Genomic DNA, 15122 nt, shown 5'->3' on the forward strand with positions numbered 1-15122 from the left:
ATGGTGGGATAGGCTGGGAGGGGGAAAATCCTACTCACTGCAGGATTCCCAGCCTCTGACCTGCTCCTGTAGCCACAGAATTGATATGGTTCGATCCAGTTCAGTTTGACGAATCAGGATGTTGATAGTGGGGGGATTCACTGATGGTAACACCACTGAATGTCAAGGGGGCGATGGTTAGATTCTGTCGTGTGGGAGTTAGTCACTGCCTGGCTCCTGTGGGGTGTGACTGTAACTTGGAATTTGTCAGCCCAGCCTGGATACTGTCCAGGTCTTCCTGCATTTGAACATGGACGGCTTCAGTCGCTGAGGAGCGGTGAATGATGCCGATCATTGTGCAATCATCAGCAAACATTCCTACCTCTAACCTCACGGTGGAGGGAAGGGCAGTGATGAAGATGGTTGGGCTCAGGGCACAACCCTGAGGAACTCTTGCACAGATGCCCTGGAGCTGAGAACACTGATCTCCAACAACCACCTCTATCTTCCTAAGAGGCCCACACCCCCTCAGTAAGGGTCTGTGGTTTCAGGGGCACCAGGAAACTCATGTTCTGTGCCTTGTCCCAACAGGGAGCCCGTTTACAGTGAAGGTGACAGGTGAGGGTCGAGTGAAGGAGAGCATCACTCGGAAGAGGCGAGCAGCGTCAGTGGCAAACGTTGGGAGTCAGTGTGATCTGTGCTTCAAGATTTCAGGTACATGGATGGGGGAGAGGAGATTGGTGTTTATCCGTGTGTCTACCTATGTGAGACAGACAGACCATCGTCTGGTCAAGATTTCAAACTAGTGGTTACCCTCAGAATCTCCTCCAGCCCCTACCCCACTTCCGGAATCTGTCACCTCCCCCAGCCCCTACCCCACTTCCGGAATCTGTCACCTCCCCCAACCCCTACCCCACTTCCGGAATCTGTCACCTCCCCCAGCCCCTACCCCACTTCCGGAATCTGTCACCTCCTCCAGCCCCTACCCCACTTCCGGAATCTGTCACCTCCCCCAGCCCCTACCCCACTTCCGGAATCTGTCACCTCCCCCAGCCCCTACCCCACTTCCGGAATCTGTCACCTCCCCCAGCCCCTACCCCACTTCCTGTCTGTCACCTCCCCCAGCCCCTACCCCACTTCCGGAATCTGTCACCTCCCCCAGCCCCTACCCCACTTCCGGAATCTGTCACCTCCCCCAACCCCTACCCCACTTCCGGAATCTGTCACCTCCCCCAGCCCCTACCCCACTTCCTGTCTGTCACCTCCCCCAGCCCCTACCCCACTTCCGGAATCTGTCACCTCCCCCAGCCCCTACCCCACTTCCGGAATCTGTCACCTCCCCCAGCCCCTACCCCACTTCCGGAATCTGTCACCTCCCCCAACCCCTACCCCACTTCCGGAATCTGTCACCTCCCCCAGCCCCTACCCCACTTCCGGAATCTGTCACCTCCCCCAGCCCCTACCCCACTTCCGGAATCTGTCACCTCCCCCAACCCCTACCCCACTTCCGGAATCTGTCACCTCCCCCAGCCCCTACCCCACTTCCTGTCTGTCACCTCCCCCAGCCCCTACCCCACTTCCGGAATCTGTCACCTCCCCCAGCCCCTACCCCACTTCCGGAATCTGTCACCTCCCCCAGCCCCTACCCCACTTCCGGAATCTGTCACCTCCCCCAACCCCTACCCCACTTCCGGAATCTGTCACCTCCCCCAGCCCCTACCCCACTTCCGGAATCTGTCACCTCCCCCAGCCCCTACCCCACTTCCGGAATCTGTCACCTCCCCCAACCCCTACCCCACTTCCGGAATCTGTCACCTCCCCCAGCCCCTACCCCACTTCCGGAATCTGTCACCTCCCCCAGCCCCTACCCCACTTCCTGTCTGTCACCTCCCCCAACCCCTACCCCACTTCCGGAATCTGTCACCTCCCCCAACCCCTACCCCACTTCCTGTCTGTCACCTCCCCCAGCCCTTACCCCACTTCCTGAATCTGTCACCTCCCCCAACCCCTACCCCACTTCCGGAATCTGTCACCTCCCCCAGCCCCTACCCCACTTCCGGAATCTGTCACCTCCCCCAACCCCTACCCCACTTCCGGAATCTGTCACCTCCCCCAGCCCCTACCCCACTTCCTGTCTGTCACCTCCCCCAACCCCTACCCCACTTCCGGAATCTGTCACCTCCCCCAGCCCCTACCCCACTTCCGGAATCTGTCACCTCCCCCAACCCCTACCCCACTTCCTGTCTGTCACCTCCCCCAGCCCTTACCCCACTTCCTGAATCTGTCACCTCCCCCAACCCCTACCCCACTTCCGGAATCTGTCACCTCCCCCAGCCCCTACCCCATTTCCGGAATCTGTCACCTCCCCCAACCCCTACCCCACTTCCGGAATCTGTCACCTCCCCCAGCCCCTACCCCACTTCCGGAATCTGTCACCTCCCCCAACCCCTACCCCACTTCCGGAATCTGTCACCTCCCCCAGCCCCTACCCCACTTCCGGAATCTGTCACCTCCCCCAGCCCCTACCCCACTTCCGGAATCTGTCACCTCCCCCAGCCCCTACCCCACTTCCGGAATCTGTCACCTCCCCCAGCCCCTACCCCACTTCCTGTCTGTCACCTCCCCCAACCCCTACCCCACTTCCTGAATCTGTCACCTCCCCCAACCCCTACCCCACTTCCTGAATCTGTCACCTCCCCCAGCCCCTACCCCACTTCCGGAATCTGTCACCTCCCCCAGCCCCTACCCCACTTCCGGAATCTGTCACCTCCCCCAGCCCCTACACCACTTCCGGAATCTGTCACCTCCCCCAGCCCCTACCCCACTTCCGGAATCTGTCACCTCCCCCAGCCCCTACCCCACTTCCGGAATCTGTCACCTCCCCCAACCCCTACCCCACTTCCTGAATCTGTCAGCTCCTCTGGCCGCTACACCCCTCCCTCCCATGACCCTCTGAGTTCTGTGTGCTCTTCAGATACTTGGCTTCTCCCTGTTTCTCATCACTCTGACATTGGTGGCTGGATTGTGGGCCCTGAGCTCCGGAATTCCCTCCCTGGACCCCTCCATGTCTTTCTTTGTTTCCATGTTTTTCCATCTTCTTGAGTCCCTCTCTGTGCCTTCCTTCCTTTCTTTCTCTCTCTCTCTCTCTCTCTCTCTCTCCCCTTCATTCTCTCACCTCCACGCAGTCTTTTTCCCTCCACTTCTCTCCTCACCTCGGGTTGGCTCCCTGAAGCCTTGCTGAGGGTCCAATCTGATGAAGTTCTCGTGAAGCCCCTTTGGGTCAATGGCCCAGCAGTGTTGCTATCTAAATGTAGAGCTGTTTTTGCCAATTCTGTTCCCCTCCCCACAACCGTTACTCCCTCAGCCTCATGTCAGGGCCCTCCTTCTCCATGTTTGCCCTTGGCTCAGAGGGTGGATTAGGCCTGGGTCCAGGTAAGTTCTTTATCAGAGAGTCAGTGTGGCTTTGGACACTAATCAAACACTTCCCCTTATCTCTCCCTGACATCCTTCGTTCCGATCTCTACAGAAATCAACGTGGGTGACATGAAGGCGCAGGTGACAAGTCCCAGTGGGACTGTGCACGATGCTGAGATCATGGAAGGCGAGAACAACACCTACAGCATCCGTTTTGTGCCAACGGAGATGGGCGTCCATACGGTCAGCGTCAAGTACCGGGAGCAGCACGTGTCTGGGAGCCCCTTCCAGTTCACGGTTGGACCCCTTGGTGAAGGTGGCGCCCACAAAGTGAGGGCCGGGGGTCCCGGCCTAGAGAGGGCTGAGGCTGGAGAGCCAGGTAGGGCACGCAGTACTCTCCCTAGCAGGTTGATGTTGACATTGTGACGGGATATCAGCCATTTTGGGCTGAGACCAGGTGGCAGGGGAGAGGCCTAACCAGAATTTTTTGACAACAAGTTGGATATAGCTCTTGGAGCTAAAGGGATCTCAGGGTGCAGGGAAGAAAACAGAGGAACAGAGTTCGTTGACCAGCTGTGATCCTACTGAATGACAGAACAGGCTTGAAGGGTCAAATGGCCTACAGCAGCTCCTATTTACTATTCCACTGCCTGGCCAGTTTTCACTTTATGAGCTGGAGGAAGCCTGGCCATTAGCTGTCAATCACTTCAGATCATAGAGGGTGAAGGATTGGGTCCTGGGGCTCATGCCCACCGACTTTCGAGGGGATGGGGCCGGGAAGTGAGGGAGGAGGGGGCAAGGATGGTGGGGTCGGCCTGAAAGTGACCCAGACACTATTGACATTATCTCTTGTGGAGTGAGAGCAGGCCGGAAGCTTGAGCGGACTCTGAGTGGTGGTGCTTGGAGAGGGTCCGTGTCGGGGTGGGGTTTAAGCACATGGGTCTGCACTGGGTCTCTCCAGGCAGGCTGGGCTCAGTCAGAATGTGATTCCCTCACTCACCACATGCACTTTCTCCCAGACACTCCGACTGGGTCCATTTCACTGATTTTGTTTCTTGTTCTCCTGACCCCCTCCCCACAACTCCGTACCCCCTACTCCCTCCTCCCTCTCCCTCTTCTTTCCGCAATACCACCCCATCCCAGCTGAGTTCAGTATCTGGACCCGTGAGGCTGGTGCTGGGGGTCTGTCGATTGCTGTAGAGGGTCCCAGCAAAGCAGAGATTGCCTTTGAAGATCGCAAGGATGGCTCGTGTGGAGTGTCCTACATCGTCCAGGAGCCCGGTAAGGGCCAGGGAAGGGAGGCATTTGGGCTGGGGGGGAGGGGTGGTCTCAGGAAAGGGAGGAGCAATGTGGGGGCATTGGAGCAGAGGGATGGGGAATGTGGGGACATTGGAGAGGGGGAATGGGGCAGAGGATTGGGCAACATGGGGGCATTGGAGAGGGGTAATGGGGCAGAGGGATGGGCAACATGGGGGCATTGGAGAGGGGTAATGGGGCAGAGGGAGGGGGAATATGGGGGCATTGGAGGGGGGAATGGGGGGCATTTGGGGGATTGAGGGAGGGTAAATGTGGGGAACATTGTGGAAGGGTGTGTGGGACGTTGAATTGGGAGGAGATGGGGTACGGATGTTTGGGGGATGTGATTGGGGGCAGGGTTGGGAGGGAGTTGGGGAGAGAGGGAGGGATGTCCTCAAGTGGGTCAGGTGAGGTGGTCGAGGGTTAGAGCGGGGAGGGTGAGGGTGCAGGATTATCTCTGTCATATTCCCCTCCATCCTGATACCTCTCTTTTCCTCTGTTCTTCCCTGCTCCAACTTGCCCCCCCTTCTCCTCCCCAACTCTCCCTCTCTTCCCTCCCTCACGCAGGTGACTACGAAGTGTCGATCAAGTTTAATGAGGAACACATCCCAGACAGTCCATTTATTGTCCCTGTCGCCTCTCCCTCTGATGACAGCCGCCGTCTCACTGTTACGAGCCTTCAGGTGAGGCGCTGGGAGAAATCACCTCACTTTGCTTACCCCTCGGTCTGGTCACTCCCTCTGTGGGGGGTGGGGGGTGGAAACACGTCACCTGTGCCTGGGGCAGGAGGATGGGGTTACCTGTGTGTCAGTGTGGAGGACAGTGTTCATCAGGGACAGTTTACCCCCTCCCTCTTCCCCTGGGAGAAGTGGGGGTCGGGGGGGGGTGTCTCCCACTTTAGAGGCATTGTGGAAGCTTCATCACTGACACTCATTGGGAATTTGGTCACCATTTGTGGGATGTTGGCATCTCTGGCCGAGTCAGCATTTATTGCCCACGCCTAATCCAGAGGGCAGTTAAGAGTCACTGATTTTTCTGTGGGCCTGGAGCCACATGTCAGCCAGAACAGGTAAGGATGGCAGTTTCCCTCCCGAAAGGGTATTAGTGAACCAGGTGGGTTTTTCCCCTGATAATCGATTCATGGTCATTGTCAGACCCTTAATTCCAGATTTTCACTGAATCCAAATTCCACCGTCTGCCATAGTGAGATTCAAACCTGGGTCTCAGAATTAACAGTCCAGTGATATCACCACCTGCCCCCATAAATGTGAAAGCCTCCCCACTCTACTCCCAGCCTCAACAGTTGAACAGCCAATCTGCTTCTGAGTGGAGAGGAAAGGCATGGTTTGGGTTGGCAAGAAGCTGGAGAAATCCACAGGAGGCAATTGATGGACCCCTGGAGGGGCAACAGGTGGGGGGGCCCTCAGGAGAGAATTGGAGAAACCCTTGTGGGAGGGAGGTGTTATTGGGGAACCCACGGGAGGCAATGGGTGGACCGAGGGGAAGCTGCTGGTCTGTTCAGGTTTGCTGGTGTGTTTCTCTCGCGTCTTTGTTAAAGGCCCCTAACAGGGACTGGGACCATGTGTACACTAAACCCTCCTCCCCTCCCCTCCCTCTAACCCCTAATCCATCCCCGCTCAACCCCAAACCCACCACCCGACCCCTGACAGGTCGAAGGTAAAGAGGAAGGTATATAAATGCAGCCGTGTATATTTGTGTGGTGCCAATCTGAGCTCAAGCTGGTGTTTTTGTCGGGGGGGGGGTGAGTGTTGAGTGTGGCATGGGAGGAGGTATCTTCTACATCCAAGATGCATGGCCTGACCGGTAGCCTCCCTCTTTACCTCTCGACCCACCTCATCAGGTAGGTTGCCCAGACTGTGGCCATTCAGCCTTTGCAGTCTGCTATCCGTTGGTTGTTTGCTGTTTCCTGTGTTGATGAAATGCTCCTTGTTTACCGTTGACCGAGGTTGGTGGGGGGGAGCAGAGAGAAGGGAGACCAAATCCAGGGAAATGGGCGAAAACAGGCCAGAGACAGGCTTGTCCTGAAACTGCTTGGTACCAGTTCAAACTCGTCAATTTACATGGTGTGGTAGGGCTCCCCTATAACAGAAACCTGTCACCCATCTGTAGATTGTTCCCTCATCCTGCTCCTACATCTCCTCCCATCCCCATACCTCCTCCCTAATCTCTGTCACCTCCTCCAGCCCTCACACCCCCTCCCTATCCTTGTCACCTTCTCCAGCCCCTACACCTCCTCCCTATCTCTGTCACCTCCTCTCTATCTCTCACTCTGTCACCTCCTCCAGCCCCTAGACCCCCCTCCCTGTCTCCGTCACCTCCTCCAGCCCCCTACAGCCCCTTCCTATCTCCATCACCTCTTCCAGCCCCCATACCTCCCTCCCTACCTCTCTCTCCCCCTCCAGCCCCTACACCCTCTCCCTACCTCTGTCACCCCCTCCAGCCCCTACACCCCCTCCCTATATCTGTCACCTCCTTCAGCCCCCTATACCCCCTCCCTATCTCTGTCACCTCCTCCAGCCCCCTATACCCCCTCCCTATCTCTGTCACCTCCTCCAGCCCCCTATACCCCCTCCCTATCTCTGTCACCTCCTCCAGCCCCTACACCCCCTCCCTATCTCTGTCACCTCCTCCAGCCCCTACACCCCCTCCCTATCTCTGTCACCTCCTCCAGCCCCTACACCCCCTCCCTATCTCTGTCACTTCCTCCAGCCCCCCCTATACCCCCTCCCTATCTCTGTCACCCCCTCCAGCCCCCTATACCCCCTCCCTATCTCTGTCACCTCCTCCAGCCCCCTATACCCCCTCCCTATCTCTGTCACCTCCTCCAGCCCCCCCATACCCCCTCCCTATCTGTCACCCCCTCCAGCCCCCTATACCCCCTCCCTATCTCTGTCACCTCCTCCAGCCCCCTATACCCCCTCCCTATCTCTGTCACCTCCTCCAGCCCCTATACCCCCTCCCTATCTCTGTCACCTCCTCCAGCCCCCTACACCCCCTCCCTATCTCTGTCACCTCCTCCAGCCCCCTATACCCCCTCCCTATCTCTGTCACCTCCTCCAGCCCCTATACCCCCTCCCTATCTCTGTCACCTCCTCCAGCCCCCTACACCCCCTCCCTATCTCTGTCACCTCCTCCAGCCCCCTACACCCCCTCCCTATCTCTGTCACCTCCTCCAGCCCCTATACCCCCTCCCTATCTCTGTCACCTCCTCCAGCCCCCTACACCTCTCCTTATCTCTGTCACCTCCTTTATCCCAACAACATCCCAGGGGTTACCGTTGACCAGGAACTCAACTGGGACCCAGCCCCCGTATCAATACTGCAGCTACACAGCAGGCCAGAGGCTGCGAATCCTGCAGTGAGTAACTCTCCTCCTAACTGCACCGTAACCCCCCGAACCCAGTACCACCCCCACCAAAACCTGTTCCACCATCGACAAGGAACAAGTCAGGAGGGTGATGGAATATTCCCCACCTGCCTGGGCAGGGGCAGCTCCAACAACACTTGACACTTTCCAGGACAAAGTTCCGCCATCCCCAAACCGTCCCCCCAACCGTCCCTGCTCGATTGACATACTAACCCCCAGCTTCAACGCTCCCCCCCCTCCATCAACGACACACAGTAGCAGCAACGCCTAATGTCGACAAGACGCACTGTAGCAGCTCGCTGAGGCTCCTCTGACAGCACCTTCCAAATCCGACACACCCTCTACCCATTGTAAGCGCAAGGGGCAGCAGATATCATCCCCTGCAATGTCCCCTCCAAGCCCACCACACACCATCCTGACTTGGAATGATATTGGCTGTTCCTTCAATGCCTCTGTGCACCACACAAGGGGACTGCAACTCACCCCTATCTTCGAGGGGCAATTAGTAACAGGTGATCATTGTTGGGCCCAGATGGGAGAGAACCTGGTCGATTGATGGATTGGCCTTCCATTTTGTGGATGTGCCAGAGAAGGATTATGTCCTTCTGAGCAAAAGGTGAAGCCCACATCTAGTGAGACAGCCATGTTATTCTGTACGCATCAATTCAATCTCCCCTTTAATCATCTTTGTGAGCAGAATGATCCCAGTTTCTCCCAGTCTCTCTCTCCATGGTGCTGTGCCTGTGGAGTGGCGCTGAGGGAGGTCTAGGCCGCAGGCCTCAGGGCTGGTCTTCTGGCCTGGAAGGGGGTAAGGTACTGTTGTTCTCTACATTGCTGTGTTGTGATTCCAGGAGTCAGGGCTAAAGGTGAATCATCCAGCATCCTTTGCAGTCAGCTTAAACGGTGCGAAGGGAGTGATTGATGCCAAGGTGCACAGTCCATCAGGAGCCCTCGAAGAATGCTGTGTCTCTGAGATTGATGAAGGTATTTCAACTGAGAGCCGTGGGGCTGCACGCAGAGTAAAGCTTCCTCTACACTGTTCCCCGATCCCCGCTCCCCATCAAACACTCCTCGGACAGGGACAGCACAGGGTTACATACAGAGTAAAGCTCTCTCTACATTGACGCCCCATCAAACACTCCCAGGGACAGGGACAGCACAGGGTTACATACAGAGTAAAGCTCTCTCTACATTGTTCTCCCCCCCCCCCCCCCCCCCCACCACCACCATCACACACACCCAGGACAGGGAGAGCATGGGTTAGATACAGAGTAAAGCTCTCTCTACATTGTCCCCCCCCATCAAACACACCCAGGACAGGGAGAGCACAGGGTTAGATACAGAGTAAAGCTCTCTCTACACTGACCCACATCAAACACTCCCAGGGACAGGGACAGCACAGGGTTACATACAGAGTAAAGCTCTCTCTACATTGTCCCCCACCACCCCCCCCCCCCCCATCAAACACACCCAGGACAGGGAGAGCACAGGGTTAGATACAGAGTAAAGCTCTTTCTACACTGTTTGCCACACACCCCCCACCCCCAATCAAACAATGCCAGGACAGGTTCAGCACATGGCTAGGTACAGAGTAAAGCCTTCTCTACACTGTCCCCTATCAAACACTCCCAGGACGGGGACAGCATTTAGTTAGATACAGCTGTCCCTCAATCTCCATTATTCTGCCTGTTTCTGTTCACATCTGATTTTTGGTAAGCTCTCTTTGATTCTGTTCCAGATAAATACGCTGTTCGCTTTATCCCGAGGGAGAACGGGATCTATCTGATCGATGTGAAGTTTAATGGCTCTCACATTCCTGGAAGCCCCTTCAAGATCCGGGTTGGAGAGCCAGGGCAAGCTGGTGACCCAGGGATGGTCTCTGCGTCTGGTGCTGGTCTTGAGGGAGGACTCACTGGTGAGATACTATCAGCTAATGTTTCATTATCTGCACCTTGGCAAGCCCCACTGTACTCCCTTCTCCCTGCTTTATCTCTCTCTCTCACTCAACCCTCTCTCTTTTCACCGTCATCCCCTTATCTCACTGTACTGCCTCTCTCAAGTTTTCTCCCCCGACCTTGTTTCTTCCCCCTCTCTCATTCTTTCACACCCCCGCCTCGTTCCTTCCATCCCAGTCCATCACTCCCCTTGTTCTACCCCTCTCATTCCTTCCCCCTTTTCATTACACACTCCGCACCGCTCCTTCCCTCTCTCTCACTCCTTCCTCACTTTGCTCCTTCACCCCCTCTCTCAGTCTCCCTCCTTCTTCCTTGTCTCCTCTGTCCCTCCCTCCTCCTCTCCTCGTGCCCTCCCTCCTTTTTCCCCACCTCACTTCTTCCCCTCCCGGTTCCTACCCCTCGCTCTTTCCTCTTCCCTCCCACTCCTTCCCCCTCTCTCATTCCTTTACCCCCTTGCTTCTTTCCTCTGTCTCACTCATTTGCTCCTTCCCCACCTTCTCTCTCTCTCTTTCTTACTCCTTTCCCCTGCATCTCTCTCCGACCCCCACTTCCTCTCTCACTCCTGTCTCTCCCTATCTGCTGGGATGTATGTTTTTTGTGGTTTTTTTTAATGAAAATATGTAACCCCTTTCCCCTTACCCTTGATCCTATGCTCTGACCCTCAGGAGTTCCTGCAGAGTTTATTGTGAACACTCAGAATGCTGGACCTGGGGCCCTGAGCGTCACCATTGATGGACCGTCCAAGGTTACGATGAACTGTGTCGAGTGCCCTGAGGGTTACAAAGTGACCTACACCCCCATGGCTCCTGGAAATTACCTGATCTCCATCAAATATGGAGGCCCCTACCACATTGTTGGCAGTCCCTTCAAAGTCAAAGTCACTGGTAAGAACCGCGCTGGAAAAGGGCCATAACTGCATCGTAACCAACTGTTACTGCACCGTAACCACATCGTAAACAACTTCAACTGTACCGTAACTGTGTTGTAACCGCACCGTAACCGCGTCATAATTGCATCGTAATTGCATCGTAACTGTTGCAATCACACCATAACTGTGCCGTAACCAACTGTAACCGCACCATAACCGCGTCGTAACTGCACTGTAACCATATTGTAACCAACCGTTCCCGTGTCGTAATCAACCGTAACTGCGCCAAGGTTGGCATACAGCCGGAGGGGTAGGTGGAGGTGGCAGTGCAGGGTTGGCATGCGGGGGGGGACGGGCAGGTGGAGGTGGGGGTGCAGTGTTGGCATACACGGGGAGGGGTAGGTGAGGATGCGGGTGGGGTTGGCATACAGGGGGAGGCGTAGGTGGAGGTGGGTAGCGGGGTTGACATACAGCCAGAGGGGTAGGTGGAGGTGAGGGTGTGGGGTTGACATACAGCCAGAGGGGTAGGTGGAGGTGGGGATGCGGGGTTGACATACAGGGGGAGGGGTAGGTGGAGGTGGGGGTGGGGTTGGCATATGGGGGGGCGCGGGTAGGTGGGGGTGGGGTTGGCATACGGAGGGGGCGGGTAAGTGGGGGTGGTGTTGGCATACAGTGGGACGGACAGGTGGAGGTGGGGTTGCAGGGATGGCATACGGGGGCGGGCAGGTGGGGGTGTGGGTGCGGGGTTGGCATGCAGGGGGACGGGTAGGTGGATGTGGGGGTGTGAGGTTGGCATGCAGGGGGACGGGTAGGTGGAGGTGGGGGTGTGAGGTTGGCATGCAGGGGGACGGGTAGGTGGAGGTGGGGGTGCGGGGTTGGCATGCAGGGGAGGGGAGACGTGGAACATACATTGGGAGCTTAGGCCTCAGCTCTGCAGCTCCCATTGCCAGTAGAGATCTTCGAAGGTCACAGGGGCTGGAGGAGGTGACGGTGATAGGGAGGGGGTGTACGGGGCTGAAGATAGTGAGAGGGTGTAGGGGGCTGGCGGAGGTGTCAGAGATAGGGAGGAGATGTAGGGGACTGCAGGAGATAGTGGTGGACACAGGGAGGGGACTATTGTGCAGAAGGGTAATGCACTGAAGTCAGTGGCAGTCTCTGGGCTGGGGCCTGACAGCAGTGGATACTGTCAGACGGTTTTGGTGGTAATGGTGGTGGGGGTATTGGTGGGGGGATGGAGTGGGAGTGAGAGTGGAGTGGCTTGAGCTCCTGAGTTCCCCATGGGGTCCCCCATTAACATTCCTGAGCGCTCACTACATTTCTCATTCGACTATTGAAGTCTCCACTTGTGTCTGAAGATGGCTTAGGGCAAGTTGCCCTTCAATAATATTTTTAAAACTGTTTCCTCTCCTCCCTCTCTCCCTGTCAACTTCTACCTTCCTATTCTCTCCCTTTTTGTCCCTCTGGTCTTCCCTGCTCACCTTGCGTCCTCATTCCCTCTTGTTTTCACTCCACTTCACCTTGCCCCCTAATCTCCTCCTCCCTCCCCCCTTTCCTCTTCTCCCTTCTCCATTCCTCCCCTCTCCTCCCGCAACACCCCCGCCCCCGCAGGCCAGCACTTGGTAAGCAGCCATAGCCTCCATGAGACCAGCTCGGTGCTGGTGGACAGTGCCTGCCGTTCAGCTTCCATCAGCCCCCAGGGTGCTGGGCCGAAGCCTGACTCCGACAGCAGCAAGGTGGTTGCCAAAGGCCTGGGCCTCAGCAAGGCCTACGTTGGCCAGAAGAACTGCTTCACAGTGGACTGCAGCAAAGCTGGTGAGGCGCCAGGGCCTTGTATTTCTGAGGTGGGGGTGGTGATGGGGAATTGTGGTCAGTGTGGGGTGAAGGGATAGTCGCCTACACCCCCACAGCCCTCCTGGAGGGACTCTGATACCTGATCTGAATTTGGGAACAGTTCCAGCTCACCGCAACCAGAGACCGCCACAGTCACTGAGGGTTTGATAGAATCTACGTGCACACCGCAGATCTGCCTGTCTCCCCCTCCTTTTCAGAACTGACTGAAAGCACAGGATTTTCTGTAAAGTTGGGGGTGAGTGGGGTAATTAAGGGGTGACGGGGTAAAGGCAGGAGAGGAACGTCATTGACTGGTGAATCAGATTCCATGGTCAAATGGCTTGGTCATATGGTTTTAATGCAGTGAGTGGTGACGAGGAGAAGAGATTGAACAACTTTGAAACATCCTGTGTGGCGGAGGGGGGCCGTGGGAATGAGGGATGCTGCTTGGGCTGCTTGACTGGGCAAGAGTTGATATGGATACCCTCCAAGTTCACCCTGCTTACCAACCATGCTTGATTTTCTCTCTTCCTCTGTCCAGGTTCCAACATGCTCCTGGTTGGAGTGCAAGGCCCAAAGGTCCCTTGTGAGGAAGTTCTGGTTAAACACCTCGGAAGCAAACTCTACACCGTCTCCTACATTCTAAAAGAGAAGGGCAATTACATTCTGGTTGTCAAATGGGGAGATCATCACATCCCAGGAAGCCCCTTTCAGATTTCTGTCCCGTAAACCCACACTAAATACCCCTTCACTCTCCCACTTACCCCAACCCCCTCGAACAAAGGAAGCGTCAGTTTGCTTCGCCCTCCCTGGGAGGGGGGTGGGGTAGGTGGAGGGAGGGGTGTAAAAGTTTCACAAGAAAGAAAAGTTTTTTTTGAAAAGGCTTTCACACTCATTTTCTGCCCCGTGCCCACTCAGTGATTAGAACCTGATCTGCTTTAACGAGTTTCTGTCGCTGCCCCCCAGATTTTAACCCTGTGTCACCCAAATGCCCTCAGATTCAGGAGTAAGGGGGGCAGGAAGTGGGAGGGGCTGGGCTGGGGGAGAGTTAATTCATACTCTGAAGTGATCTCTCTCTTCATCCCCCCACGCTACCTCTCACCAAGTTTACCTATTCTCTAAACTTTCTCAGTATCCATCTACCTCCACACTTCTCTCATCTTCCTCTCTCTCTCTCTCCCCCTTCCCATTCTCACTCAGTCTCTTATTCACTTAATCATCCTTTCTTTTCCTCTCTCAAATTCTTTCTTTCACTCTCTTTTTTCCCTCGTGTTCTATCTATTTCTGTTTCTCTGTCTTTGTTTTTTGTCTTTCACTCTGCCTAGTTTTTTTCTGTTTGTGTTTTTCTCTCTCTCTCTCTCTCCCCCTGTTGCTCCCCACCTGCCATCTCCCAGAAATGAGGTGTCAGCACTCTGTGCAGGGTTTGGGATGTGGTTTAAGAGCTGGCTATTGATAATCGCTGTGCTGTTAACCGAGGGTGCACTTAGCTGTTGAGGACAAGTTCACTTGCGAGCACATGTACCATAACTGTGCCTTTCCTTCCTTCCTTCCCTCCATTTATCCCTCTTCTCCCTCTCTTGTGCACAAGACAGTATTTGCATTGCAAATGATGAATAAAAAGAAACTTTGATTCTATAAACTCTCATTTCCATGGTTTTCTTTTATGGGGGAGTGTTAAACATGGAATCTATTGGTCTAGTGCATTGGTCAATCTGTGTGACCTGCTCGGTATTGAGGAAGCAGCAGTCTTATTGGTTAACATTCAAAACGAGGGGGCATACATCCCTCTCCATCCCTGCCACCCTCCTGACATTGACACTGATATCTCCATCCTTGGTCTGTTTCCACCATTCCAAAGGAGGTTGACTTGACCCCGAAAGGGTCTCCAGGCGCTGGGCATCACCACATCAGATTGCAATCTCCTGTTTTCTGTCACTGCTCCCTTACTGCCCTGCCATTTGTACCTCTTCGGGGCATCTGTTTTGTTCCTCAGCCTCTTCCATTTTGGTGATACTCAACTCCCTTGTTTTGTTTCCCCTCTCTTTTGCCATTTCATCTCATCTTCCGCCTGTTCAGATCTTTTTATAATTTCTGCCTCAACCCCAGCGACTGACCTAGTTAAAGCTTGTCACATTTGTAATGTCCTTTCCTCCACCTCTGAATTCAGGTATGTCGATGCTGCTTCCCTCACCGCAGATACACTGTCTACCAAATATGTGATATATATGAATGACTTCGATGAAAATGTAGATGGGTGGGTTAGTAGGTTTGCAGATCGTTGACGTTGCGGACAGTGTAAAAGGTTGGCGAAGGATACAGTGGAATATAGATCAGTTGCGATTATGAGCAGAGAAATGGCAGATGGAGTTTAATCAGATAAATGTGAGGTGCTG

The 15122-nt window shown here is 55.3% G+C and overlaps 1 protein-coding gene across 1 annotated transcript in view; it reads left to right on the forward strand.

Annotated features, from left to right (window-relative positions):
* LOC125450013 (filamin-A) overlaps window positions 1-14368 on the forward strand; it is a 109385-nt gene extending 95017 nt beyond the window's left edge. Inside the window, 9 exon segments of the mRNA XM_059643190.1 lie at window positions 571-693; window positions 3506-3772; window positions 4537-4674; window positions 5257-5372; window positions 8928-9060; window positions 9815-9991; window positions 10697-10915; window positions 12508-12711; window positions 13271-14368. Of these exon segments, the coding sequence (XP_059499173.1) occupies window positions 571-693; window positions 3506-3772; window positions 4537-4674; window positions 5257-5372; window positions 8928-9060; window positions 9815-9991; window positions 10697-10915; window positions 12508-12711; window positions 13271-13458 (1565 nt within the window). The 3' untranslated portion in view covers window positions 13459-14368.
* Window positions 14369-15122: the final 754 nt, after the last annotated feature.

The sequence above is a fragment of the Stegostoma tigrinum genome, chromosome 49 (assembly GCF_030684315.1).
Source record: "Stegostoma tigrinum isolate sSteTig4 chromosome 49, sSteTig4.hap1, whole genome shotgun sequence".
Taxonomy (NCBI): domain Eukaryota; kingdom Metazoa; phylum Chordata; class Chondrichthyes; order Orectolobiformes; family Stegostomatidae; genus Stegostoma; species Stegostoma tigrinum.